Source organism: Microtus pennsylvanicus, chromosome X (assembly GCF_037038515.1).
Source record: "Microtus pennsylvanicus isolate mMicPen1 chromosome X, mMicPen1.hap1, whole genome shotgun sequence".
NCBI classification, from domain to species: Eukaryota; Metazoa; Chordata; class Mammalia; order Rodentia; family Cricetidae; genus Microtus; species Microtus pennsylvanicus.
The window spans coordinates 111266581-111293945 of record NC_134601.1 but is presented as its reverse complement, the minus strand read 5'-3'; the positions used below and the strand labels follow the sequence as shown (position 1 = coordinate 111293945).

The following is a 27365-nucleotide window of genomic DNA, read 5'->3' as shown; positions in this document are numbered from 1 at the left end:
CTAAACAAAGGAGATTAGATTTAGAGTTCTTGTTTTGAAACAAAAAAAGATGAAGTGTTATGGGAGAATGTTCTTGTATCTTATAAAGATTTATCGCTCTTCTTGGTTTAATTAAAATGCTGATTGGCCAGTAGCCAGGCAAAGTCTGGGGGGGGCAACAAGACTAGGAGAATTCTGGGAATAGGAAAGGCAGAGACACAGTCACCAGCCAGATGCAGAGGAAGCAAGAGGAGAATGCCTCACTGAGAAAAGGTACCAAGCCACATGCCTAAACACAGATAAAAATTATGGGTTAATTTATGTTAGTTAATAATAAGCCTGAGCTAATAGGGCAAACAGTTTATAATTAATATAAGCCTCTGTGTGTTTCTTTGAGACTGGATGGCTGCAGGGCTGGGTGGGACATAAATTCTGTCTATACCACTGAGCTATGGCAGCCTCAGCCCAGAACCTCAATACCTGTATTGGTAAATGCAAACAAAACTTGTGTTACTTCTGACTTGAAAAGTTTAAATAAAAACAAAATAAGGTATTATTTGTTTGATCTCAGCAGGATTCAAAGAAAAACAATTAACAAATGTCATTTTACCTATAAAATGCTGAAGACATTTTTACCACAAAAGACAAAAATCTGGCAAAGTCCAAAAAATTGTGGGCATCTATATGTGCTTAACTGTTCTGGAATTTCTCTGTCTTCACTGTTTGCATACTTCTTGGTCTAGATAGCTTGCTATCTTGCTTCTTCATACTTTTCCTGAGGAAAGAATTTAGGGGCCAAATGTCTTAGGTGTTTAGGATATTTCTTATAACACTGTGTTTAGAATAGAAATAAAGTCCAGAAAAAACTTCAGTGTACAGGCACAAATGGCTAGTCGCATGATGCATAACGTATAAAAAGATATGTAGTCAATTTAAATGAATTTAATTCAATGAGGATCATCTCCATTTAGCCATCTAGCTAAGTCATAGGTATCCATGTCATACATAGATCTCCAAAACACAGGACCAAATGGCCAGGTGAATCACCAGGTGGTTCAATTTGATCCCATTCAATTAAACCACATGCCACAGAGTGAGCTGTTTTTTCCATGATTGTTCATGCAAAATACTTTATATTGACTATGATTTTAATAAATATTAAACAAATTTTAAAGTAGTCTAGATCATTCCAAGCCAGAGCTGTATCTGTTTTCATTGATCGAGAACCCTTGCTAAAGAACACTGCCAGAAATTCCTTTTATCATCTATGTAGTCTCTATTTTGCTCCCTCCTCTTCTAAACTCGATCAAGTTCCCCTCCCATAATGGAATAAAGTATCTTGGGTGCAAATTAATGCCATTGCTGGTTAGAGTCTAACACTGTGCTGGAAAACATACAAGTCTTTGGGTTTAATCTATGATACCAAAAAGAAAAAAGGAATTGGCGAGGGAAAGGAGAAAAGAATAAAAGATGAAAAAGAAATAGAATATTTCCCTTTGAGTTCCCAGTGGGTATGATACCTCCTGTTATATTCCTTGAATGTAGCATGCTGTAGTTCTCAAGAATATCCTGCACTTAAACTGCCAGCAGGCTACTTATGAGCTGCTAGACCTTGAACAAGGCACTTAACCAGGATGCACTTCAGGTTCCCGAGTGGCTAACCCTATGGGGAGTAGCAGATCCTGCCTCACCATACGTGAAAGAAATATGATTCATACAGGTCAAATGCCTGACTAGCATATAAATGCTCCAGAAGCATGAACAGTTACTATTTTAAAATCAGATGTATCCTTCCCAACCCATAACATGGTGTATCTAGTAAATTTAAGAATGAACAAATGGTTTTGTTTCCACATCTACCTCACCCCTGAATACTTCTTTATATTTTCAAATTTAAACCTTCCCATAAATCTTTACAAATACCGTAGACTTTCATGAATTCCTTTATCTGCTTTCCATCTGCCCTCTATCAACAATAAAACCTTGGGGAGATAAGCAATGAACAATCATATAAGCCATCAGTGGTAGCACACACCTTTAATCCCAGCACTCAGGAGGCAGAGACAGGTGGGTCTCTGTGAGACTGAGACTAGCCTGGTCTACAGAGTGCGTTCCAGGACAACCAGGGCTAGAGAAACCATCTTGAAAAAAAGAAAAACAATGTGCTAGACTTTGTTGACTCCCCATGGGAAACCTTACTGTCCCTGAGGTGTGGATTGGGTGGCGGGGGGGGGGGGGGGTTTGAAGGGAATGGGAGGAGGGGATAGAATAGGAACTGGGATTCATATGTAAAATGAGAAAAGATAGTTTTTTAAAAAATAAAGAAAATAGTCAAAGAAATAAAAAAACGATTAAGAAACAATAAACAAACATATAGCATTTGTGGAATTTTAGACAACATACGGAAACCAGTCAGGCTTAAAAAGAATTTTACTCAAAAGAACATGCCCAACTGTATAAAAACACAGTCGGCTGAAATGTTTAGCACATAGGGGTCATAAGCAACATGGTAGGCTCACAATTCACAGCACTGTAAAAGAATTTATTGTTTAATCATTCTTTCACTTCCTCAGCCCCATCCAGCCACTCATTCTGCTTTTTTGATGGTTCTAAAAGCTGAATATAGTCCCCTTCATGGAGGATGAAAAGCCATACAAACATCAATACTTTACAGCATGGCTTTATTAGGCACTATGCCACTGTGCAGGAACTGCTGGTTTGCAGCAAGTGAGATTTTCCTAGGGCTCCACAGGGTAGTCCTTTTTCAAGGTCACTGGGACACTCATGGACTTGAAATGACGATGTCCATCTAAATACAACATGGACTCTGAAATACAAGAAAGAAACCGCTGGAGAAATGTGTAGCACCTTGGACAATCATACAGATGAATGACTAGTTTGGAATACTAGGACAGCATTGCATGTGCAAAGCCAGCAACAGGGATGCACACTATCCTGAGAGAACAGATGCTGACTTCATCCTTTTTGTTGGCTGCACTAGTCTTCTTTCATTATTAATGGCTGTTTGCAGTTCCCACCAGGCCTGTGTACAACAGCTAAGCAAAATAACAATGGCCATTTCTGGGGCCCAAAAGGCATCTCTGGCTTTCAGGGCTACAGAACATAAAAACCCACATCTCCCAAAGACATGCTCCTGGGCTAACAGGCTTGGGGACAGTGGTAAGGATAATTTAAAAGAAGAGTAATGGAACTCTAACTCAGTGTCAGAATACATGTTTAGCTCATGTGAATCCTTGGATTCGGGGATAATTTAAAAGATGGAAATATAGCTCAATGTATGAAAACCCCTGGGTTCAATCCCTTGCCATGGAAAAAAAAAGAGAATTTCTTTCTTAAGCATTTCTTTCTTTCATTAGGAAGAAGCAGTCATCATAACTTACCTCCATATGTTTTGGGGAAAACCAAGGGTACTTCTTTTTCTGACATGAATGTAAAATGAAATACATTGGTGGTCATATGTTCATTACTCTCAAGAGAGGCCACTTCACTATGTACTCTGACTTGAATGTAATTGTCCTGAGTAAAGCATACCTAACGGATTATAGAAATAAGACGTAATCAGTTGTTTTAGGAACAAGGGAAGAACCCAGTCGTAAAAGAAACACAGAAAATAAAAACTTCTTTTCTAAACCTAAATGACAAAAAATACTTTTCACATTTCATGACACACCTACCTGTGAAGAAAGAAAGAGCAGTGAGCCAACTTCAACGGGTTTCTGAAACATGATATCATCTACGGTTACCACAAATGGCCGGGAACCACTATTGGAGAAAGACCAAGATTGGAGTGAACTGCAAAATTCAGGTCTAAAGTATTTCCCTTAACAATTTCCTGATGCAAAATAACAATAGTCAAAAAAAATGCAAAGAAAAAGAATATTATCAAATGCAGCTACTATGAGGGCGATATTCACTACAGTAAAAGTCTGGGGCTCAATTTGTGTATGACATTACCTAGGAATATATAATAAAAGTTTTTAATTAAAAAATTATCTGAGGCCTTTTACTTTGATTTTAGAATGTTAGCTCATTAATTAAAGACCAACTGAAAAAAATACAGCAATATGAAAAACGAAAAGCAAACTGATTTGAGATCTATATGGTCTCAGTGTCATCTTACATAATTTCCCCATTTAAAACCTGAAGATACACACACACACACACACACACACACACACACACAAACACACAAACATGTGAACGCAGCACACAGAGATCTTATAAAAAGCATAATCCTATAGTGTAGTTCAGAGTGGTTTAAAATATTTCCATTCAGTGGAATAAAATAAGTTGTTTCTCAGAAGTTAACTTAAGTCAAACTCACCCAAAGCTACAAGCAGTAGCCCACGCAAGTTCATATGCTTTCCTCATAAGAAAACCACCAAAGATCCGATTGAAAATGTTCCGCTCCTTTAAAAAAAATGAATATTAACAAATAAAAGTTTGTGGCTACCCTTTTGTGGGCTGTTTAAAGGTGTGTCAGATTTTAGACAATTATCATGAATGCAATCCAGCACATTCAGAAGATTGCTCACAAAGTTCTAGTACCTGAGGGTGACAAATATCCAAGCTCTTGAGTTTTGTATCCTCCATCCACACTGCCTTTGGCGGCAAAATTCGACTCTGAAAACTTATAGTCCTGTGCAAGTGGAGATGAATTAAAGCTGGTTATTGTCATGCTTTCACTCTTGAGAAGAAACTGGTTAGAAACACTCTCCACTCAAGTGTGGCTCTGGAGAAGACCTTGGACTCAAATACTTTCTCAACTTGTAGTCTCACCATCTTAACTTACTTTGGATCCAGTGTGTTAAGAAACATCTCATGTATGGTATTCCTCTCCTCAGGACTGGGAGCCATTTTCAGTAATGAAGCGGAGCTAAAGGCAATCCTTCGTCCCTTGTTCACTGGAGTATGCAAGAACAAAGAGGTGTGATCAGGAGGGTCCTCTCACAGCATCTAGGCTGTCTTGCAGCATACAACTTATGTCTAAGGTTCAAAATCCCACCAGAATATACACATACATAGACACATGCATATGTATATATGTACACACACACACATACATTTATTCATCCACTAGAATGTTGCAGAGAGTGCATAAAATTTCCAGAGATGGGACCAGGGACATGACACAGTTCAGAACTACAGCACTTCTCTTAAAGTACAAAGAACTGGGTTTCAAACCCAAACCACAAAAGAAACCTTGTTTTTCTAGTAAGTATTTTCTTTTATTTTTAAGACTCTTTTGGTCTTTTGTTTTGTTTTTAGAGATAGGGTCTGTGTAACCACCCTGATTGTCCTGGAACTCTCTATAGACCAGGCTGACCTCGAACTCACAGAGATCTGCTTGCCTCTGCCTCCTTAGTGCTGGGATTAAAGGCATGCACCACAATTGCCCAGCGGAAGACTTTTTAAAATAGTGATTTAACTTATTTTTATTTTATGTGCATTGATTTTGCACATATGTCTGTATGAGGGTGTCAAGTCCCCCAGAACTGGAGTTACAGACAGGTAGGAATTGAACCCGAGTCCTCTGGAAAAGCAGCCAGTGCTCTTAACTGCTGAGCCCATCTTTCTTGGAAATTATATCAGTTTAGCATGAAAACACTGGTTATCATACTGGTCTAGAGCCCTGACCTGTCTTGCATTTAAACCACTAAGACACACTACCCATGTTCCAGTAAATGGTCCTGCACCCATGCACATACTAGCAACATTAAGTGAATTCAGTTTTAAAAAGAGTTTATGAAATTAGGAGGGAAAAGTGGGCAGTGTGTAGGGAAGGAAGGAAAGGGGGTGGGATTTGATAAAAACATACTATATGCATGTATGTAATTCTCAAGCAATAAGAAAATGAAAAGAGAAATTGCTTCATTTAATACTGTCTCATCAATAAAACTGTTCAAAGCATTAGCTCCTTGGGACAAAATATAGTATTTTTTATTATCAAAAACTTTCTAATGTGAGTAACACATCTGACTATTATAAGAGTCATATAATCTTCAATAATCCTTTCTAAAGTAAAACTAATATGCTTAAAATTTTTATTTTACTATAAGTAAATTAACATACATTCTCCTTGTCTAAAGAGTTCTTCTTCTTCTGCAGTTTCAGGGATGAGTGGATTTACAAATGCCGGCCTAAACAAAAGAGAAAAACTTAGATTAAGACGTGGCCTTGATGGGTGTAATCCTAAAATTAGGGATGCTGAGACAGGAGGATGTCAAGTTTTAGGCCCACCTACTACAAAAAAAAGTGTACACTATTTATGCTATTATCTAATAAAGAATTAAGATGAACAAGTGCCTGCCAGTTTGAAAGTCTTCATCAGGGTTATATCTCAATGATGGGGTGCTGGCCTGGCATATGTAAGGCCCTGATGGCCAGCACTGCCAACATGAAAAGGTCTTCTTTTTTAGGTAATGCTTATTGACAGTCTCATACATGGACAGTGGAACAACTGAGCAAGCCCTCTCCTTACAGGCATAACTATGCACTAGAAAGTTCACAGTATACAGATACAGATGTTGGGCATGGTAGCACATGCCTGTAATCCTAGCATATGAGAGAGGAAGGAGGGATAGGGGTCCAGGGTCATCATAAAAATGAGTTTGAGGTCAGCCTGACCTCCATAAGGCCTGTCTTGCAAAAGGAAAAGGCACAAAGAAAACAGGATATAAGTATTTGGCACAAAGTTAAACCTGATTCTACTCATTAGAACACAAATATGGGTTTAGAACATTCTGCAGGACAACTGACTTGAACTCTACAAAAATCTCAGTATCTTCAAAGGCAGAAGGCAGGAGGGGTACTTCTGTTAAACAAACACGATAACCAAATGAAATGCAGGGTCCTTTACTGCAGCAGTTCTCAACCTGTGGATTTCAACCCCACAGGGTGTCACATCAGATATCCTGCATATGAGATATTAACGTTATGATTCAAAACAATAGCAAAATTACAGTTATGAAGTAGCAATGAAAACAATGTTATGGCTAGAGGTCAGCACAACATGAAGAACTGTATTAAAGGGTCATAGCATTAGGAAGGTTGAGCACCACTGCTTTAGTGGATCCTGAATCTGGGCTAGGACTTCACAAGGAAATTTTAGGGACATCTGGTGAAATCCAAATATGGATCATGTATGAGATAATATAACTGCTTCACTATTAAATAAATTGAAAACATGATATAAAGGCATTGAAGTCATGTATGAGAATTACGTTGTTCTTAAGAGACATACACTAAACTACATAGAATTGAAGTCACCAAAAACATACATTTAAATGATTCAGGGAAAAATTATCCCTGTGTGTAATTTCAGAGGGTAAGAGAAGAAGATGAATTAGGTACCATGTTGACCAGGGAATTTAGGTAAAAGGTATAGGAGAATTCAATGCATCTCTTAAAACTCTTCAAAAATAAAAATAAAACAAATAACTATAATGAATCAATAAAATGATAAAATAAAATAAAAATTCTTTGAAATAAAGAACTTAATTTCTCATAATTAAAAATTAAGGATACAAGAGTTCTTCACTGCAGCAAAAGAATTCAACATGTGTATCATTTGTGAATCCTAGATTTCAAATGAAAACATAAAATTATCTTTATCGCCGGGTGGTGGTGGCGCACGCCTTTAATCCCAGCACTCGGGAGGCAGAGGCAGGCGGATCTCTGTGAGTTCGAGGCTAGACTGATCTACAAGAGCTAGTTCCAGGACAGGAACCAAAAAGCTACGGAGAAACCCTGTCTCGAAAATCCAAAAAAAAAAAATATCTTTATCTATCTATATTAGAAATGAGACTATTTTAGAAATGTAGAGGAAGGAAAGAGAAGAAAAAAGATGGTTGGGGTCAATGTGATTCAAGTCTATAATATACTTGCACAAAATGTCTTTATGAGATCCATCATTATGTAGAGTGAATACATACTGTGACAGTTAGCACTGTCAATTTGACAGAATCTGGTTTTACATAGATGTTAGGTCCCTGCATGGACATGTGAGGAATTATCTAAATTACATGACCTTCTAAGCATGTCTATGGATGATTATCTTGACAACACTAATTGAGGTGTGAAGACCTGCCTACTATGGGTGACATTGTTTACTGGCTGGGCTCCCAGACCATAGCAAACAGCAAAAGTGAACTGAACACTAGCATTCTTTCACTGTTACCTGCTTCCTGATCGTGGATGCAATATAACCCACTGCTTTAAGCTTCTGTTCCCTTGATTTCCCTATGACAGACTGTACTCTTGACCTGAGAGCTGCAAGAAATCTTTTCTCCCCTAGAATTTTAATTTTTGGTCAGGGTATTTTGGCATACCAACAGGAAAAGTACATATCCTAGCTCTATACACTGAGGCACAGAAACAAGGGAAAAAATAATACCAGTATAGCTCCAGTACCCACTAAAAGGAGTCTCAGAATTGCATAGATAAATAGCTGACTCCAGGGTTTCAGAAGAAAGGGTATTAAGATGAGAGAGAGAGTACTAGCAGAGATGACTAGAATTACAGGATATGGGGGGGGTCTATGTAAAAACCTAGTGCAGTGAAAACTCCCTGGAATCTGAGACTGACCCTACTGAAGTCCCCTAGTAATGGGGGTACAGACCCCAAACCGTTGATCTTCTGTAACCAGACAACGCTTCTAGCAGGGAGACTGGAATATCAACCCAGTCACAAAACTGACCTACAATCTGTTCTGCCTGCAAGATGTGCTGGGGTAATGATGGTGCAGAACTTGTGGGAGTGGCCCACCAACGACTGCCTGCAACTTGAGGCCCACTCCACAAGAGGGAGCCTATGCCTGACACTGCCTGGATGGCCAGGAACCAGAAGTTACATATCTGGAGACCTAGGATAGAACAAAGCACAACTGGCTAAAGAAAGTCAATGAAATGATTCCTAATGATATTCTGTAATACTCATAGATTGGTACCTAACCCAGCTGCCATCAGAGCAGCAGTATCCAGCAACTGATGGGAGCAGATGCAGAGACCTACTGCAAAACATTAGGCAGAGCTCAGAGAATCCTGCAGAAGAGATCAAGGAAGGATTGGAGGAGCCAGAGGGTCAAGACACTGTGAGACCACAGGCCACAGAATCAACTAAGGGCTCATAGCAACTCACAGAGACTGAAGTGACAAACACAGAACCTGAGCTAGGTTCTTTTCCTCTATGTTACGGTTGTGTAGCTTGGTGTTTTTGTATGACTCCTAACAACTGGAGTTTTTTTGGGGGTGGGGCATCTCTGACTCTTGCTTGCACCTGGGACCCTTTTGCCAAGTCTAGATGATTTGAGGGTTTGTGCCTCGTTTTCTTGTATCTTGCTAGGCCATGTTTGGTGCATATCCCTGTGAGGCCTGTTCTTTTTTTGAAGGAAACCAGGAGGGAGAGGTCTAGGGGGAGAGGGTAGGTGGGAGAAGGGTCTAGGAAGAGTGAAGGGAGGGGAAACTGCAGTTGGGATAAAACGTATGAAATAAAATGAAAGGGAAAGGAAATAAAATTCATTTTATTCATTATTATTACTATAAAATAAAAGGGGAAAATGTGGGCCTAAACTGTCTCATCAAACTAGAGGGCAGGAAGGTATAAAGGACTAATGGTGCAGATAAGTGTCCGTCTTAGCCTTTCAGAGAGAAGCTTCTTTGTGTAGAGATCAAAGGTTAATGCAGAGACTCATAACCATTCATAGTGTAGAGAATTAATGACTGTGGAGTCATCGCTAAATGAGGTTTCTCTATCAGTAATTCCAGGCTCTGGGAACTATGAGGATACGCATATAAGAGCAGGAAGATTGGGAAGAATGCTGTGAAATACTATCTTCTGGACATAACAAGACAGTTCATATCGTGAACTCACAGCAGCTGTGGCTACCTGTGCTAACTGGAGAACATCAACATTTCATCATGCAGTCCCATCCTTCCCAGGAGGATGGGGGAAACCCTCATTTTCTTCAGAGGAGTAGCTACTGATAAGTTACCCATGCTCCAATAAATAACATCCCCTCATTCTCATGTAAGCAAACCTAACTAAACTCAGTGTATCAAAGAAAAAGACAAGAAAGCAGGAGGGGGCCTTGTTGGGAAGAAGGGGTTCAGCAGGTGTGGGGAGAAGGGTAAAGAATGAGCATAAGAGAGGAAAGAAGTAAATATGATCAAAACTACATTGTGTGCGTGTGCAAAGAATAAATAAGATAGAAATGGGAACTGGAACTAAAACTCCTGTTGAAATCTTGGTGGCTGAATTATCATTAGTAAATTTTTTTCTTTTTATTATTTCCTTAAATCCACTTCCATGATTAAATAGGAAAACATTACAGTGAAATACTATTGCTGTAGATACAGATGATCAGAAATTGAAAACAAAACAAAAGACTAATGGGGATAGGCTGAAAGGACAAAGGTGTCCAATCTCCCCCTGGCAGAAGATGATACAACCTGAACATCAAGAAGAGTAAGGACTATAGTTGACTGAAATATACTTAATATATCAAATCCACGGAAGTCAGATACCTTCTTTAAAGAGAAAAAAGGCCCAGCTCCTTCTGCAGGGCTGTCTTTCTTTCCCAGGATCCAGCCCCCCCAGCACCCCTCCCCAACCCTGCCCTGCTGTATGCTAGGACCAGTGCTCAAGTACAGTTTTAAGCTCCTAAACTAAGGCGACCCACCCAGAGCGGTGAGTGCCTGCCTACCGGGCAGACCTCAGGGTCCCCTGTAAGGGAGCCGGGCACCTTCAGCTCTGGAGCCAGGCTTCCTGCGCGCTCCTGGATACCATCCCCCCCTTGCTCCATTCATCCTGTTGGCCCTGGATCATTGGGCTACTGGCGGCCCTGCTTAGTTGCTGAGGAATCTCATCAGGACGGGTGAGTGTGTGCTATCCAGGGGCAGACTGTCCCGGAAGAGAGCACAAACCCCCTCCCCCAGCTCCTTCTGCAGGGCTGTCTATCTTTCCCACGATCCAGCCCCCCCAGCACCCCTCCCCAACCCTGCCCTGCTGTATGCTAGGACCAGTGCTCAAGTACAGTTTTAAGCTCCTAAACTAAGGCGACCCACCCAGAGCGGTGAGTGCCTGCCTACCGGGCAGACCTCAGGGTCCCCTGTAAGGGAGCCGGGCACCTTCAGCTCTGGAGCCAGGCTTCCTGCGCGCTCCTGGATACCATCCCCCCCTTGCTCCATTCATCCTGTTGGCCCTGGATCATTGGGCTACTGGCGGCCCTGTTTAGTTGCTGAGGAATCCCATCAGGACGGGTGAGTGTGTGCTATCCAGGGGCAGACTGTCCCGGAAGAGAGCACAAACCCCCTCCCCCAGCTCCTTCTGCAGGGCTGTCTTTCTTTCGCACGACCCAGCCCCCCCAACACCCCTCCCCAACCCTGCCCTGCTGTATGCTAGGACCAGTGCTCAAGTACAGTTTTAAGCTCCTAAACTAAGGCGACCCACCCAGAGCGGTGAGTGCCTGCCTACTGGGCAGGCCTCAGGGTCCCCTGTAAGGGAGCCGGGCACCTTCAGCTCTGGTGCCAGGCTTCCTGCGAACTCCTGGTTACTACCCGCCACCCTTGCTCCATTCATCCTGTTGGCCCTGGATCATTGTGCTACTGGCGGCCCTGTTTAGTTGCTGAGTAATCCCATCGGGTCGGGAACGGTTCCTACTTCTACACTGAAGAGATATACCCAGAGAGTCAATCACAGCAAAGACTGGACCAAGAGACCAGGCCTCTCCTGGCTCCATTTGAAGGAAGAGATGGGAAGGCGCCAATACAAGAATTCCTGCAACAACCTGAAAGGCATCATGACACCACCAGAAACCAGGGATCCCGAAATAAAAAGAATTGTACACCCTACTCCTGAAGAAATAGAAGAAATCGACTCAAAAGTTAACTATATGAAAATTATAGAGGACCTTAAACAGGAGGTGAAAAACTGCCATAAACAATTAGAGATTACAAACAAAAAGGTAGAGGAAATGAATAAATCGCTCAAAGACACGCAAGAAAACCAAGAGAAACAAAAAAAAGCAATCAAACAGGTTAGGGAAGCGGTTCAAGACATGAAGAATGAAATGGAAGCAATGAAGAAAGCACAAACCGAGGGAAGAATGGAGATGGAAAATCTGGGTAAACGAACAGGAATGACAGAGACAGGTACTAACAACAGATTACAAGAGATAGAAGAGAGAATATCAGACACTGAAGATACCATAGAGAAAATAAACACACTGATCAAAGAAAACAGCAAAACCAACAAACTCTCATCACAAAACATTCAGGAAATTTGGGACACAATAAAAAGACCAAACCTAAGAATAATTGGAGTAGAAGAAGGAGAAGAAGTGCAGCTCAACGGTACAGAAAATATACTTAATAAAATTATAGAAGAAAACTTTCCCAACCTGAAGAAAGAGGTACCTATGAAGGTTCAAGAAGCATACAGAACACCAAATAGGCTGGATCAAAAGAAAACATCCCCTCGCCATATAATAATCAAAACACAAAATATACAGAATAAAGAAAGAATATTAAGAGCCGCAAAGGAAAAAGGCCAAGTTACTTATAAAGGTAAACCTATCAGACTTACACCTGACTTCTCTATGGAAACCATGAAAGCCAGAAGGTCCTGGATAGATGTACTGCAAAAACTAAGAGATCATGGATGCAAGCCCAGACTACTATATCCAGCCAAGCTTTCGTTCACTATAAATGGAGAAAACAAAATTTTCCAGGATAAAAACAAATTTAAACAATACGTAGCCACAAATCCAGCCTTACAGAAAATTATAGAAGGAAAATCACTAACCAAGGAGTCCAACAATGCCCACAATAACTCAGTCATCTAGAGACCTTTCACCAGCGCATCTCAAAGAAGGGAAACACACAAACCCTACTACTAAAAAAGTGACCGGAGTTAACAACCACTGGTCATTAATATCACTTAATGTCAATGGGCTCAACTCACCTATAAAAAGGCACAGACTAAGGGATTGGATTCGAAAACAGGATCCAACATTCTGCTGTCTACAAGAAACACACCTCAACCACAAAGACAGGCACCTACTCAGAGTAAAGGGCTGGGAAAAGGCCTATCAAGCAAATGGACCTAAGAAACAAGCAGGTGTGGCCATACTAATTTCTAACAAAGTGGACTTCAAACTTAAATCAATCAGAAGAGATGGAGAGGGACATTTTATACTCATAACAGGAACAATTCATCAGGATGAAGTCTCAATTCTGAATATCTACGCCCCTAATATAAAAGCACCCACGTATGTAAAAGAAACATTACTAAAACTCAAGGCAGCCATCAAACCACACACACTAATAGTAGGAGACTTCAACACTCCTCTCTCACCAATGGACAGGTCAATCAAACAGAAACCTAACAGAGAAATTAGAGAATTAATGGAGGTAATGAAGCAAATGGACTTAACAGACATCTATAGATTATTCCACCCGAACAGGAAAGAATATACCTTCTTCTCTGCAGCTCATGGAACCTTCTCGAAAATTGACCACATACTCGGTAGCAAAGCTAACTTACACAGTTACAAAAAAATATTAGTAACCACCTGCGTCTTATCAGATCACCATGGATTAAAGTTAGAATTCAACAACAATGCTACCCCCAGAAAGCCTACAAACTCATGGAAACTGAACAGTCAACTACTGAACCATACCTGGATTAAGGAAGAAATAAAGAAAGAAATTAAAGTCTTCCTTGAATTCAATGAAAATAAAGAAACAACATACTCAAACTTATGGGACACTATGAAAGCAGTGCTAAGAGGAAAGTTCATCGCACTAAGTGCCCACTTAAAGAAAACAGAGAAAGCACATATTGAAGACTTAACAGCCCACCTGAAAGCTCTAGAAAAAAAAGAAGCAGACTCACCTAGGAGGAGTAGAAGATTGGAAATAATCAAACTGAGGGCGGAAATCAACAAAATAGAAACACAGAAAACAGTCCAAAGAATCAATGAAACAAAAAGCTGGTTCCTGGAGAAAATCAACAAGATTGATAAACCCCTATCCAAACTAATCAAACGGCAGAGAGAGAACACGCAAATTAATAAGATCAGGAATGAAAAGGGGGACATAACCACAAACACAGAGGAAATTCAGAGAGTCATTAGATCTTACTACAAAAGCCTGTATGCCACTAAACTGGAAAATGTAAAAGAAATGGACACTTTTTTAGATAAATACCATTTACCAAAATTAAACCAGGACCAGGTGAACAATCTAAACACACCTGTAAGTCGTGAAGAATTAGAAGCTGTTATCAAAAACCTCCCTACCAAAAAAAGCCCAGGGCCAGATGGGTTCAATGCGGAATTCTACCAGAACTTCCAAGAAGACCTAATTCCTATTCTCCTCAATGTATTCCACAATATAGAAACAGAAGGGTCACTACCAAATTCCTTTTATGAAGCTACAGTTACTCTGATACCAAAACCACACAAAGACTCAACCAGGAAAGAGAATTATAGGCCGATCTCACTCATGAATATCGACGCAAAATCCTCAACAAAATTCTGGCAAACCGAATCCAAGAACACATCCGAAAAATTATCCACTATGATCAAGTAGGCTTCATTCCTGAGATGCAGGGCTGGTTCAACATACGAAAATCTATCAATGTAATCCAGCATATAAACAAACTGAAAGAAAAAAACCATATGATCATTTCATTGGATGCTGAAAAAGCATTTGACAAAATTCAACATCCATTTATGTTAAAAGTCTTGGAGAGATTAGGGATACAAGGGTCATACCTAAATATAATAAAAGCTATATACAGCAAACCGACAGCTAACATCAAATTAAATGGAGAGAAACTCAAAGCCATCCCGCTTAACTCAGGAACACGACAAGGCTGTCCACTTTCACCATACCTCTTCAATATAGTGCTGGAAGTTCTAGCAATAGCAATAAGACAACATAATGGGATCAAGGGGATTCGAATTGGAAAGGAAGAAGTTAAACTTTCGTTATTCGCAGATGATATGATAGTGTACATAAGCGACCCCCAAAACTCCACCAAAGAACTTTTACAGCTGATAAACAGCTTTAGTAATGTGGCAGGATACAAGATCAACTCCAAAAAATCAGTCGCCCTCTTATACACAAAGGATATGGAAGCAGAGAGGGAAATCAGAGAAGCTTCTCCATTCACGATAGCCACAAACAGCATAAAATATCTTGGGGTAAATCTAACCAAGGAAGTGAAAGATCTATTTGATAAGAACTTTAAGGCATTGAAGAAAGAAATTGAGGAGGATACCAAAAAATGGATGGACATCCCTTGCTCTTGGATTGGGAGGATCAACATAGTAAAAATGGCAATTCTACCAAAGGCAATTTATAGATTCAATGCAATCCCCATCAAGATCCCATCAAAATTCTTCACAGATCTGGAGAGGACAATAATCAACTTTATATGGAAAAACAAAAAACCCAGGATAGCCAAAACAATCCTATACAATAAAGGATTGTCTGGAGGCATTACCATCCCTGACTTCAAACTCTATTACAGAACTACAGTAATGAAAACAGGGTGGTACTGGCATAAAAACAGAGAAGTCGACCAATGGAATCGTATAGAAGACCCGGATTTAATCCCACAAACCTATGAACACCTCATTTTCGATAAAGGAGCTAAAAGTATACAATGGAAGAAAGAAAGCATCTTCAACAAATGGTGCTGGCACAACTGAATGTCAACCTGTAGAAGAATGAACATAGACCCATATCTATCACCGTGCACAAAACTCAAGTCCAAATGGATTAAAGACCTCAATATCAGCCCGATAACACTGAACCTGATAGAAAAGAAAGTGGGAAATACCCTACAACAGATGGGCACAGGTGATCGCTTCTTAGGTATAACCCCAGAAGCACAGACATTAAGGGCAACATTGAATAAATGGGACCTACTAAAACTGAGAAGCTTCTGTAAAGCAAAGGACACTGTCACTAAGACACAAAGGCAACCTACTGACTGGGAGGAGATCTTCACCAACCCCACAACAGACAAAGGTCTGATCTCCAAAATATATAGAGAACTCAAGAAACTAGACTTTAAAAGGCTAATTAACCCAATTAAAAAATGGGGCACTGAACTGAACAGAGAATTCTCAACAGAAGAAGTTCAAATGGCCAAAAGACACTTAAGGTCATGTTCAACCTCCTTAGCGATCAGGGAAATGCAAATCAAAACAACTTTGAGATATCATCTTACACCTGTCAGAATGACTAAAGTCAAAAACACCAAGGATAGCCTTTGCTGGAGAGGCTGTGGAGGAAGAGGTACACTCATCCATTGCTGGTGGGAATGCAATCTTGTGCAACCACTGTGGAAGTCAGTGTTTCGGTTTCTCAGGAAATTCGGGATCAACCTACCCCTCGACCCAGCAATACCACTCTTGGGAATTTACCCAAGAGATGCTCTATCATATGTCAAAAGCATTTGTTCAACTATGTTCATAGCAGTATTATTTGTAATAGCCAGAACCTGGAAACAACCTAGATGCCCTTCAATGGAAGAATGGATGAAGAAAGTATGGAATATATACACATTAGAGTACTACGCTGCGGTAAAAAACAATGACTTCTCGAATTTTGCATGCAAATGGATGGAAATAGAAAACACTATCCTGAGTGAGGTATCCCAGACCCAAAAAGATGAACATGGGATGTACTCACTCATAATTGGTTTCTAGCCATAAATAGGGGCCACGGAGTCTACAATAGGCGAATCTAAAGAAGCTAAGTAAGAAGGTGAACCCAAGGAAAAACATATAGTTATCCTCTTGGATAAGGGAAGTAGACAAAATTGCCGGGGAGAAAAGTGGGATGTTGGGGGTGGGGTGGGATGGGGGTAAGGGGAGATGGGGAGAGAAAAGGTAGAAGGAAAGGAGGGGGGACTTGGGGAAACAGGAGGATCGGGATAAAGGAAGGTTGGATAGGGGAGCACGGAACCCCATTTCTTAGTTAAAGGACCCACTTTAGGATGGGCAGGAGACTTGACCCTAGAGGGGATCCCAGGTGCCCAAGCTGAGGCCCCCAGTTAGTTCCTTGGGCAGCTGAGGATAGGGAACCTGAAATGACCCTATCCTAGAGCAATACTGACGAATATCATGCATATCATCCTAGAACTTTCATCTGGCGATGGATGGAGATAGAGACAGAGACCCATACTGGAACACTGGATAGAGCTCCCAAGGTCCCAAGGAGGAGCAGAAGGAGGGAGAACATGAGCAAAGAAGTCGGGACCACGAGGGGTGCACCCACCCACTGAGACAGTGGAGCTGATCTACTGGGAGCTCACCAAGGCCAGCTGGACTGTTACCAAAAAAAAGCATGGGATAAAACTGGACTCTCTGAACATGACGAACAAGGAGGGCTGATGAGACGCCAAGGACAATGGCACGCGGTTTTGATCCAACGCAATGTGCTGGCTTGGTGGGAGCCTAGCCAGTTTGGATGTTCACCTACCTAGATATGGACGGAGGGGGGAGGACCTAGGACTTACCACAGGGCAGGGAACCCTGACTGCTCTTTGGACTGGAGAGGGAGGGGGAGAAAAGTGGGGGGAAGGGGAGAGGGGTGGGAGGAGGGGGAGAAGAATGGGAGGAGGGGGAGGGAAATGGGAGGCTGGGAGGAGGTGGAAATTTGTTTTTTTTTTCTTTCTTTTCTTTATTCTCCTTTTTTCAATAAAAAAATACATAAAAAAAATAGTACAAAGAGAAAAAAGAAATGGGAATATGTTATTAGAAAATAACCAAATTAAAAAAATTAAATATATATGTATTACAAATCTAATGGCCATAATAGATTAGGGAAAGCATCCCTTTACATAAATTAATATTAGTAAATTATTAATAAATTAATAATTTAATACATTGAGGGAAAAATCACAGAATTTAAAGGTTGCTTTATTCCAATGAAAATGATTATTGCAATGATCAACTCCATGCATTAAAATGAAGGAGTGTGGAGGAGGAAGTCGCTGCTAAGATGGCTGGTAGATAAAGGTGCCTGCTACCAAGTCTAACAACTTGAGTTAAACCTTGGGACCTACAAGGAAGAAGGACAAAATCAAGTTCCAAAAGTTGTCTTATAACCTACACACATTCCGTCCTCAATCAATCAATTGATCAATCAATTAGTAAACAGAAAAGATGGAAGAAGAAGTAGCTCATCACAAGATAAAGAAGAGAAAAACAACTTCACTGTGGAGAGCATGCCACTCGTAGATTACACAGATCAATCTTAGCAACGGCTCAGATGGTACCACCAACACCTACTGACTCACAGGGCCTTTCCTAGCATAATGATAATGTGCTCTCACCAATCATGCCTCTGAATCTAACACAAAGCTCCGGGTCAAATTTCAGGTACAGGACACAGTAGGTACACAGTACCACATACAAAGAATAAGGATGTCAAAAAGAAGCAATAAGGCAAATTCAGGAAGTAGGGTATTTTATGCAATAGCTATCCCAGTCTTTCAGCATGTAAATGATATAAAACAATAAGAGGGCAGTGGAGACACACAAGTAGGCTAGGTTAGAACATACTTAAAAGAATGTACAACTTGTAAGTATATCAAAATTCAAACTGTACACCTTCAGTGGGTGAATCATATGGCATATAAATTACAACTCAGTAAAGCTATTTTAAAAACAGACTTAGGAAACATAAAATCAAGCATAATCTATACACTGAATTTGGATCCTAATTTGAACAACCCCCTTTTAAAGGACATTAAAGAGTAAGTAAGTATGAAGGAATACTACATTATATTAAGGATTACTTGTATTTGTTAGGTGTGACAATGGTAATATAGTTTTGAATTTTTATGAGTTTATATTTTTGGTGCTAGGAATCAAACTCAGGGTCTCACACACGCTAATCAAACATGCTACCATAGAAGTAAGTCCCTAGCATGGTGATATAAATGCTATCTAGAAAATAGTCAGTTTGAGTATCACAATACCTGAATTCAAGATATACTATAGTCCTGATATGATGGCACACATATATAATCCTTGCACTGGAAAGGCTATGACAGGAAGATTGTAAGTTTGAGAGCAACCTAGCCCATATAGGGGTTTCGATGTAATAACAAGATAATGGCTAGACTTTGCATACAAACCACAAAAACAAAGTCTGGTATTGGTAGTACATGCCTATAAAACCCAGATTTACTATAGAGTTCAAAATCCTTCTCTGTTGTGGAATATTCCTTTATACTATCTGAAAATGTACCACTGTGGTTAGTTTAATAAAAAGCTAAATGGCATACCAAGTTGTGGAAGGACTAGGCCCCTCCACTCTGCATCAAGCCTGAGCAAGGTATCCCAACATAGGGAATGGGCTCTAAAAATCCAGTTCATCCACCTGGGATAAATCCTGGTCCCACTGCCAGGGGTTACACAAACACATCAAGCCACACAACTGTCATCTACATTCAGAGGTTCTAGTTCACTCTCGTAAAGGCACCCCAGTTGTCAGTCCAGAGTCTGGGAGCTCCCACTAGCTCAGGTCAGCTGTTCCTGTGCTTTTCCCAATCATGATCCCTCCTCCCTCTCTTCAACTGAATTCCAGGAACTCAGTCCAGTGCTTGGCTGTGGATCCCTGAATCTGCTTCCATCAGTTACTGGATGTAGGTTCTATGATGACAATTAGCATAATCACTAATCTGATTACAGGGGAAGGCCAGTTCAGGCACCCTCTCCACTATTGCTAGGAGACTTAGCTGGGGTCATTCTTGTAGGTTCCCTGGAATCTCCCGGGTACCAGGTTTCTCCCTAACCCCATAATGGCCCCCTCTATCAAGATATCTCTTTAATTGCTCTCCCTCTCCATCTGCCCCCTCTAAGGAGTGAATGGGGGTGGGATGGAAGATGGGGGGGGTTCGGGAGAAGGTGAGAGAGGGGCATTTTTCACGTAAAATGAAAAGAGAGAAAGAAAGAAAAAAGGAAAAGAAAGAAAAAAGGAAAGAGTGAAAAGAAAAAGAGGGAAAAAATCAAAGTCTGGGAGCAGGAACATGTCAGACAACACCAAAACATTTGCTACCAAATATGTTGCAAGAGATTATCAAATAAAAATGAAGGGTTCCAACTGTCAATAAAGGCTAAATGGCCAATAACTAGGTTGGAGGTATAGATGGGACTTCTGGACAGAGAGAGCTCTGGGAGGAAGAAAGGTGAAGTTGTGAGCCAGACACGGAATAACCAGGATGGGCTAATAGAGATGATGTATTGATCATGTGGAAGTACATAATTAAAAATATGGGTAAATTTAAGTTATAAGAGTTATTTAGAGACAAGCCTAAGCTAAGGTCAAGCTTTCAAAATTAATAATAAGTTTCTGAAGTCTGTTTCAGTTTTCGTGAGTTGGCGGCCCCAAAAGAAAAATCTGCCTACAATTCTCAGCTACACAGAGTACAAGGATAGCTTTGGCTATACTAGACCCTATTTCAAAATAAACAAATAATACATATTACAGAAATTTTAAAAAGCATAAACAGGATGCTATTGGTGTTAAAATACATATAGATTAGTGGAAGAGAATAGAGAGATTAGAAGTATAATAACATGTACATTATGTAGTACAAAGGTGATTCTTCTCAACAAATGGTGATAGGAAAACTGGGTCTCTGCATACAGAAGAAAAAAATGAGACTCATCTCTTAGCACTTACAAAAAAGCGAACTAGCCTCGTGGCAGGGGTGCATGTCTTTAATCCTAACATTTGGAAGGCAGAGGCAGGCAGATCTCTTGAGTTGGAGGGCAGCCTGGTCTACAGAATGAGTTCCAAGACAGCCAAAGCTATGCAAAGAAACCTTGTCTCAAAAAAAAAACCACAACGAAACAAAAGAACGAACTAAACACTCAAATCTAAGATCTGAAACCATTACAAAAAAAAATCAATGCAATGATGCCTAATGATATTCTGGTATACCCATAGACTGGTGCCTAGCCCAACCATTATCCAAAAGGCTTCATCCAGCAACTGATGGAAATAGATGCAGAGACCCCATAGCCAAATATTACACCAAGTTTGGGGAATCCTGCAGAAGAAGGGGAGAAAAGAGAGTAGAAGCCAAAGGGGGTCAAGAACACTACAAGAAAACTCACAGAATCAACTAATCTGGGTGTGGAGCCCCAAAAATGTGAGCCTATTTCCATCCTGACAGATGGTCAGGATATGCAAGCATACTTTTGCTCTGTCTTTTGTAAATGGAGTTACCTGGGGAAGGGCTACCTTCAGGATACTTGGTCTAGAGTGGTTTCACTTCTTAAACAACAGAATGTTAATAGCTTGATGCCTCAAAGTGTTAAAGCAATTTACTGTTCTTTGAGTTGTCCTTTGTATCATGTTAAAGAAGTCTGTTGCCTTCTTCCCCTTTTGTATTGGGGTATAAAAAACGTATGGAAAATTGAACATGGACAATTTCTGTTTTCACTGGTATGCCCTCCTGATACTATTCTATAGTTTCTGTTTTATTATTTTCAAATGCATCTTCATATTCTTTACTTATATTTATAAATCCCCACACCCCTACGCTGGCAAGAGGTGTTTTTAACATGGCAGGGTCACCATCACTGACACCTGGGCTTCAAGGGGCTCAACAGAGACTGAACCAACAACCAGGGAACCTACATAGACCTGACCTAGGCCCTCTGCATATGTTACAGTTGTGCAGCTTGGTTCTCTTGACTTTTAACTGTGGAAACAAGGGCTGTCTCTGACTCTTTTACTGGCTTTTGGGACTTCACACTTCATACTGTGTCACTTTCCTCAGCCTTAATTTATGGGGAGGTGCTTATTCTTACTGCAACTTAATATGCCATGCCTTGCTGATACTTATGAGATACTTTCCCTTTCCTAAACAGAAATGGAGAACTGGATTGGGGGTGGGAACAGAGGGGGTGGGGAAGGGGCTGGGAGGAGAGGAAGGAAAGAAAAAAAGAAAAGGAAACTGAGGAAACACTTCAGGACATCGAAATGGGTAGGGACTTTTGAGAAAACAGCTTTAAGACAGAAAACAAAAGGGAAATTAAGCAAGTGGGATTCCACCAAAATAAAAAGATTCTACCGAGCAAAGGCACATTTAACAGAGTACAGAGAGGACCTATAGAATGGAGAGAAAATCTTTACAAGCTTACATTTTAGAAAGAGTTGATATTGAGTATATATTACTCAAAAAAATTTAATAGACTAATTTAAAAATGTGCAAATGATATGGCTAATTCCCCCCAAAAGAAATACCATGGCTAATAAATAAATGAAAATATTTTTAATATCTTTAGCTATCAGAGAGTCAACAAGTTAAATGAGATACCAATTCACCCCAGTGGTTATTTATGGAGGAAGAGGAATGTAGATGGTATTGGAAAGAATGTAAATTAGTACAGATATCATAGAGAACTTTTTTAAAGAAACAGATGTGCCATATGGCTCATTTATCTCTCTTCTATATATATTCAAAAAATTAATTTAGCATACCAGAGATACCTATATACCTTATGCATAGTAGCACTATTAACATTTGCTAAGATAACTGAACCAGCTTAGGTATCTATCAACTAATAAATAGAAAAATTAAAATAAAATACATATATACAATAGAGTATTATTTAGCTGTTTAGAATGAAGTTGTTATCTGCAGAAAAATATACTGAACTAGAGTGCATTATGTTAAGTGAAATGAGCCGAACATGGTAAAACAAGCACCACAGTTCTCTCTAATCTGCAGCAGCTAAAAACAAGTCAACCTGAAAGGAAAATGGTGACTACTGCAGCCAGGAGTATGCAAGAGGAGTTTAATCAGGAAACAGTGTATGCAGTTAATAAATAAAATAAAATATCTACATTCATAAAAAGATTCTTACATCTTTGTAAGGTAAAATGCCATCATGTATGACATTTCTTTTTAAAATATTATACGTCTCCTTTAGAGAAAAATGTGAATTTGGCAAACATGTTCAATTAAGTCTGTTATACTCAGGTCATGGGCATATGGAAATTCATTAGTTTTCTCTGAAGTCTTGAAGATTTTTCAAATTAAGGAATTATGAAAAAGTGACAATTACCCTTTATTTTCAGAATCTCGAGCCACCATGACAAAGGTTGCATCCAAAACAGGCCAATAATCCTCATTATTTTGCAGCTAAAGAACAAAGGTAGAGAAAAATAAAGTTATAAGGAATGCATTTGTTGGGAAGACTGACCACAGTTCTGAAAGTATTCATTACTGTTATTCTTTTAGGTTATTATATAGTATAGTCAATACCATTTGTATGAATATGGCTAAAATATCATATCCCCAAGAACTGAAAGTATTCTAGGTCTAGGTGTTATCCAAATGTCAAAATTAGAACCCACTACTACCTCTTAAGACTAAAAATGCTGGCTAGGTATGATAGGATATGCCTGTAATCCTATCATCTGGGGAGGCTGAGGCAGAACAGTGCCTGTGAGTCTAAGGCTAGTGATGGAGGTGGGTCCTGTATCTTATCTGTTGCTTTCATTGGTTAACTAATAAAGAAAACTGCTTGGCCTGGTAGGACAGAAAATTAGGTAGGCAGAGTAGACAGAACAGAATGCTGGGAGAAAGAAGCCGAGTCGCAGTCGCCATGATTCTCCCACTCCAGACAGACGCAGGTTAAGATCCTCCCTGGTAAGCCAGCTCGTGGTGCTACACAGAATATTAGAAATGGGTTAGATCAATATGTAAGAGCTAGCCAATAAAAGGCTGGAACTAATGGTCCAGGCAGTGTTTAAAAGAATACAGTTTTCTGTGTAATTATTTCGGGTATAAAGCTAGCCGTGCAGGCGGCCGGGTGCCAGGAATGTAGTCCGCCACTCCTATTACTACAGGCTAGCCTGGTGGGTTTCAGGCTACCTTGTGTGATTATAGTCTTGTGTGACTGTCATCCTGTCATATACATACATATCCTCTTAGCTTTGTGTGTGTGTGTGTGTGTGTGTGTGTGTGTAGTTGTTATCTGCAGAAAAATATACTAAACTAGAATGTATTACATTAAGTGAAATATATATATATATATATATATATATATATATATATATATATATATAAAACTAAGAGGATAGCTGGTATTTTGATCTGTGCATTTCAAGGTCAACCAAGACCCAATGGAAAACAGAAGCCCTCTAAAAGGGCCCTAAAACTCCAGTCCTGATCAGAAAGGCTATAGGGGATCCAGAGGTTAGGCACTAATCAGTAGATATCCTATAGAGTGAAGAGACACTAGACAGGGAAACTCTAAAGGGTGGAAGAATTGCTAACATTAAACTGAACTAAATAGACAAGGCTCTAAGTTCTATGCTAGTTATAAGGATCTACTCAAATGGTCAAATGGATAACATTAAACATACTGTTCAAAAAAAACCCCAACACATTCTAAGAGTCTCTGACCAAATCTGTGGTGTTTTAATCAGTCATAAAAAGTCTAGATTCTCTATCCTACTATTTCTGTGCATAATGTATGCTCCAGGCCCTCCTGTCTTGATCCTAAAACTTTCTCTTTTTTGCCTATTTAATTTATTTCTTTTTATCATACACATATTTGTTTATTTTACATCCCAGCCGCAGTTTCCCCTCCTTCCTCTCCTCCTAGTACGTCCCCCCCCATTGCCCTGTCTGTTCCTATCCCCCAATCCAGTCCCCCTCCATTTCTGTTTAAGAAAGGGCAGGTCTCCCATAAATATCAACAAAACATAGCATATCAAGTTGCTGTAAGACTAAGCAGCTCCTCATGTATTAAGGATGAACAAAGCAACCCAGTATGAGGAGCAGGTTCCCAAAAGCCGGCAAAAGAGTCAGAGACAGCTCCTGTACCCACTGATAGGAATTCCACAAGAGTACCAAGCTACACAATTGTAACACATATGCATAATGTCTCTCTCAAACAGTAGAGAAACACTTAAGAAGTTGTTTGACATCCTAAAACTTTCTTATCAGCACAATCTCCTTTGCCTGTTTTAATTGTTTCCTGTATATATCTTCAGAAGGTCTACAGATCATAACCAAAACATCTAGTTCAAGTATAGAACTCAGCCTCATAAATTTAAAAGCAAAATTTAGCCTGATACAATTATATTTTACAAAAACAAAAGATAGTCTGACATTTTATTCAGATAATCATGTGGTTACATCGGAACCCAAAGGGAAACGGGAGTTAGAAAACTCGTTGTATTCAAGGAAACAAAAGAGATTCCATAAAGGCTACTAGGATCTCTTAGAGGCTTACCAGGCTAATTGAATCCATTAACCAACCTAAGCCTGAGATATGAAAAATGTCTCATGAGACATAAAAAATGAAAGTTGGGCAGTGGTGGTGCATGGTTTTAATCCCAGTACTTGGGAGGCAGAGGCAGGGGATCTCTGTGAGTTCAAGGCCAGCCTGGTCTACAGAATGAGTTCTAGGACAGCCAAGGCTACACAGAGAAACCGTGTCTTAAAAAAACAAACAAGAAAGAAATAAACAAAGAAATGAAAAAGACACTACTAAGGGTGGAATAAAACAAAAGAAAGCAATGATGCAGAAGGGGGCAGTGGGAGGAAAACAAAAACAAATTTTGACGGAAAATGGAGCTGGCAAGATGGCTCAGCAGGTAAAGTCTTTCTGAACAAGGAAACCACTTACACAAAAATGTCTTCCCTCTGAAGGGAAGAGTCTTCAGTTTTAGTAACTGATCCCCTTTCAGGATTAAAGCTGCTTGTGTTTTCCAGGTTTCTCCTCAAACAACTAAAGAAAATTACTCAGATAAGTTTAGATAACTCTTATATTAGATAAAAAATTCCATTTTTTACTTGAGGCCAACATATGTATAGTCTAGGTAAACAAATGTTCATTAAAGTGGTTCATTAGTCTTACCACCTTGAGGAAGATGCTTTTGAGCAAACTGTATTTGAGACAGGGTGTCATGGAGTCCAGGTTGGCTTTCTGAACTTGCTATGTAGGTAACAATGATCTTGAACTTATGACCCTCATGCCTTGACCTCCCAAGTGCTGGAATCACAGGCAGGCATCAACACCCTCAGCTATTTAATGAATTGATTAAAAAATTAGAGACAGTCCTAAATGGGACATTTGTATCACCCTATAGAAGGTTCAGGGGAACATCATGGAAGAGAGGACGAAAAAAAATTAAGAGCCAGAAGATGGGGAGGAAGACTGTGGAATTCTATCCTCTGAACACGGCATGGCTGCTGTATCCATGAACTCAAAGAAGAGTGATGTGGGAGAGTCTTCTGTTTCGTGTTAATTTCATTGGTTAAATAAACTGCCTTGGCCCTTTTGATAGGACAGCAGCTTAGATAGGCAGAGTGGACAGAACAGAATGCTAGGAGAAAGAAGCCGAGTCAGGCAGTCGCCATGATGGTCCCACTCCAGACAGATGCAGCTTAAGATCTTCCCTGGTAAGCCAGCTCGTGGTGCTACACAGAATATTAGAAAAGGGTTAGATCAATATGTAAGAGCTAGCCAATAAGAGGTTAAAACTAATGGGCCAAGCAGTGTTTAAAAGAATACAGTTTCTGTGTAATTATTTTGGGTAAAGCTAGCCGGGTGGCGGGAAGCAGCCTGCCGTTCCTCATACTACAGAAGAGCCGGTGAACAACACAAGACTGTACCCATCAAAATTCCACCATGAACAGGGGAGGGTCTTAGGAGGCCCACCTCTCCAGGAGGGGCTACTGGCAGTTAATGATTGCTGTAGAAGGTGCAGTCACATTTTTCCATGTCATAGCCACTGGCTAAGCTGTCCATGTTCCAGTAAATAACCCTCCCCTGTGTTTATACATGCAAACCTAATTACAACCAGTGGGTCATGCAAAACTCACATGAAAGGAGGAGGATGACTTGAGAAGAAGAAAGGAGAGGAAAATGGGTGGGGTGGTGAATATGTTTGAATTATATGATTGTTTATGAAACTGTGAAACAATAAATATAATTTTATGGTCATATACTTATTTAAAAGGTTCTACAAGATCCCAAACAAGATTGTTACTTGGACCAAGTTTGCTCCTAAACACTTAAAAAAGACAACCACCGAGCACCCCTCCCCAACCCTGCCCTGCCGTATGCTAGGACCAGTGCTCAAGTACAGTTTTAAGCTCCTAAACTAAGGCGACCCACCCAGAGCGGTGAGTGCCTGCCTACCGGGCAGACCTCAGGGTCCCCTGTAAGGGAGCCAGGCACCTTCAGCTCTGGCGCCAGGCTTCCTGCACACTCCTGGATACCATCCCCCCCTTGCTCCATTCATCCTGTTGGCCCTGGATCATTGGGCTACTGGCGGCCCTGCTTAGTTGCTGAGGAATCTCAT

General features: G+C 40.2%; 1 protein-coding gene across 4 annotated transcripts in view; it reads right to left on the bottom strand.

Annotated features, from left to right (window-relative positions):
• Positions 1-2391: 2391 nt before the first annotated feature.
• Positions 2392-27365, bottom strand: part of Acot9 (acyl-CoA thioesterase 9) — a 56846-nt gene continuing 31872 nt past the window's right edge. For 2 of the 4 annotated variants that reach the window (XM_075957718.1, XM_075957720.1), the window contains 8 exons: positions 23108-23184; positions 6073-6140; positions 4793-4904; positions 4549-4639; positions 4325-4410; positions 3675-3762; positions 3381-3531; positions 2392-2806 (listed from right to left, as the gene is read on the bottom strand). In XM_075957718.1, coding sequence (XP_075813833.1) covers positions 2718-2806; positions 3381-3531; positions 3675-3762; positions 4325-4410; positions 4549-4639; positions 4793-4904; positions 6073-6140; positions 23108-23184 — 762 coding nt within the window. In that variant the 3' untranslated portion in view covers positions 2392-2717. The remainder of the gene's footprint in view (positions 2807-3380; positions 3532-3674; positions 3763-4324; positions 4411-4548; positions 4640-4792; positions 4905-6072; positions 6141-23107; positions 23185-27365) is intronic. The other 2 variants (XM_075957721.1, XM_075957719.1) reach the window with 1 other exon arrangement.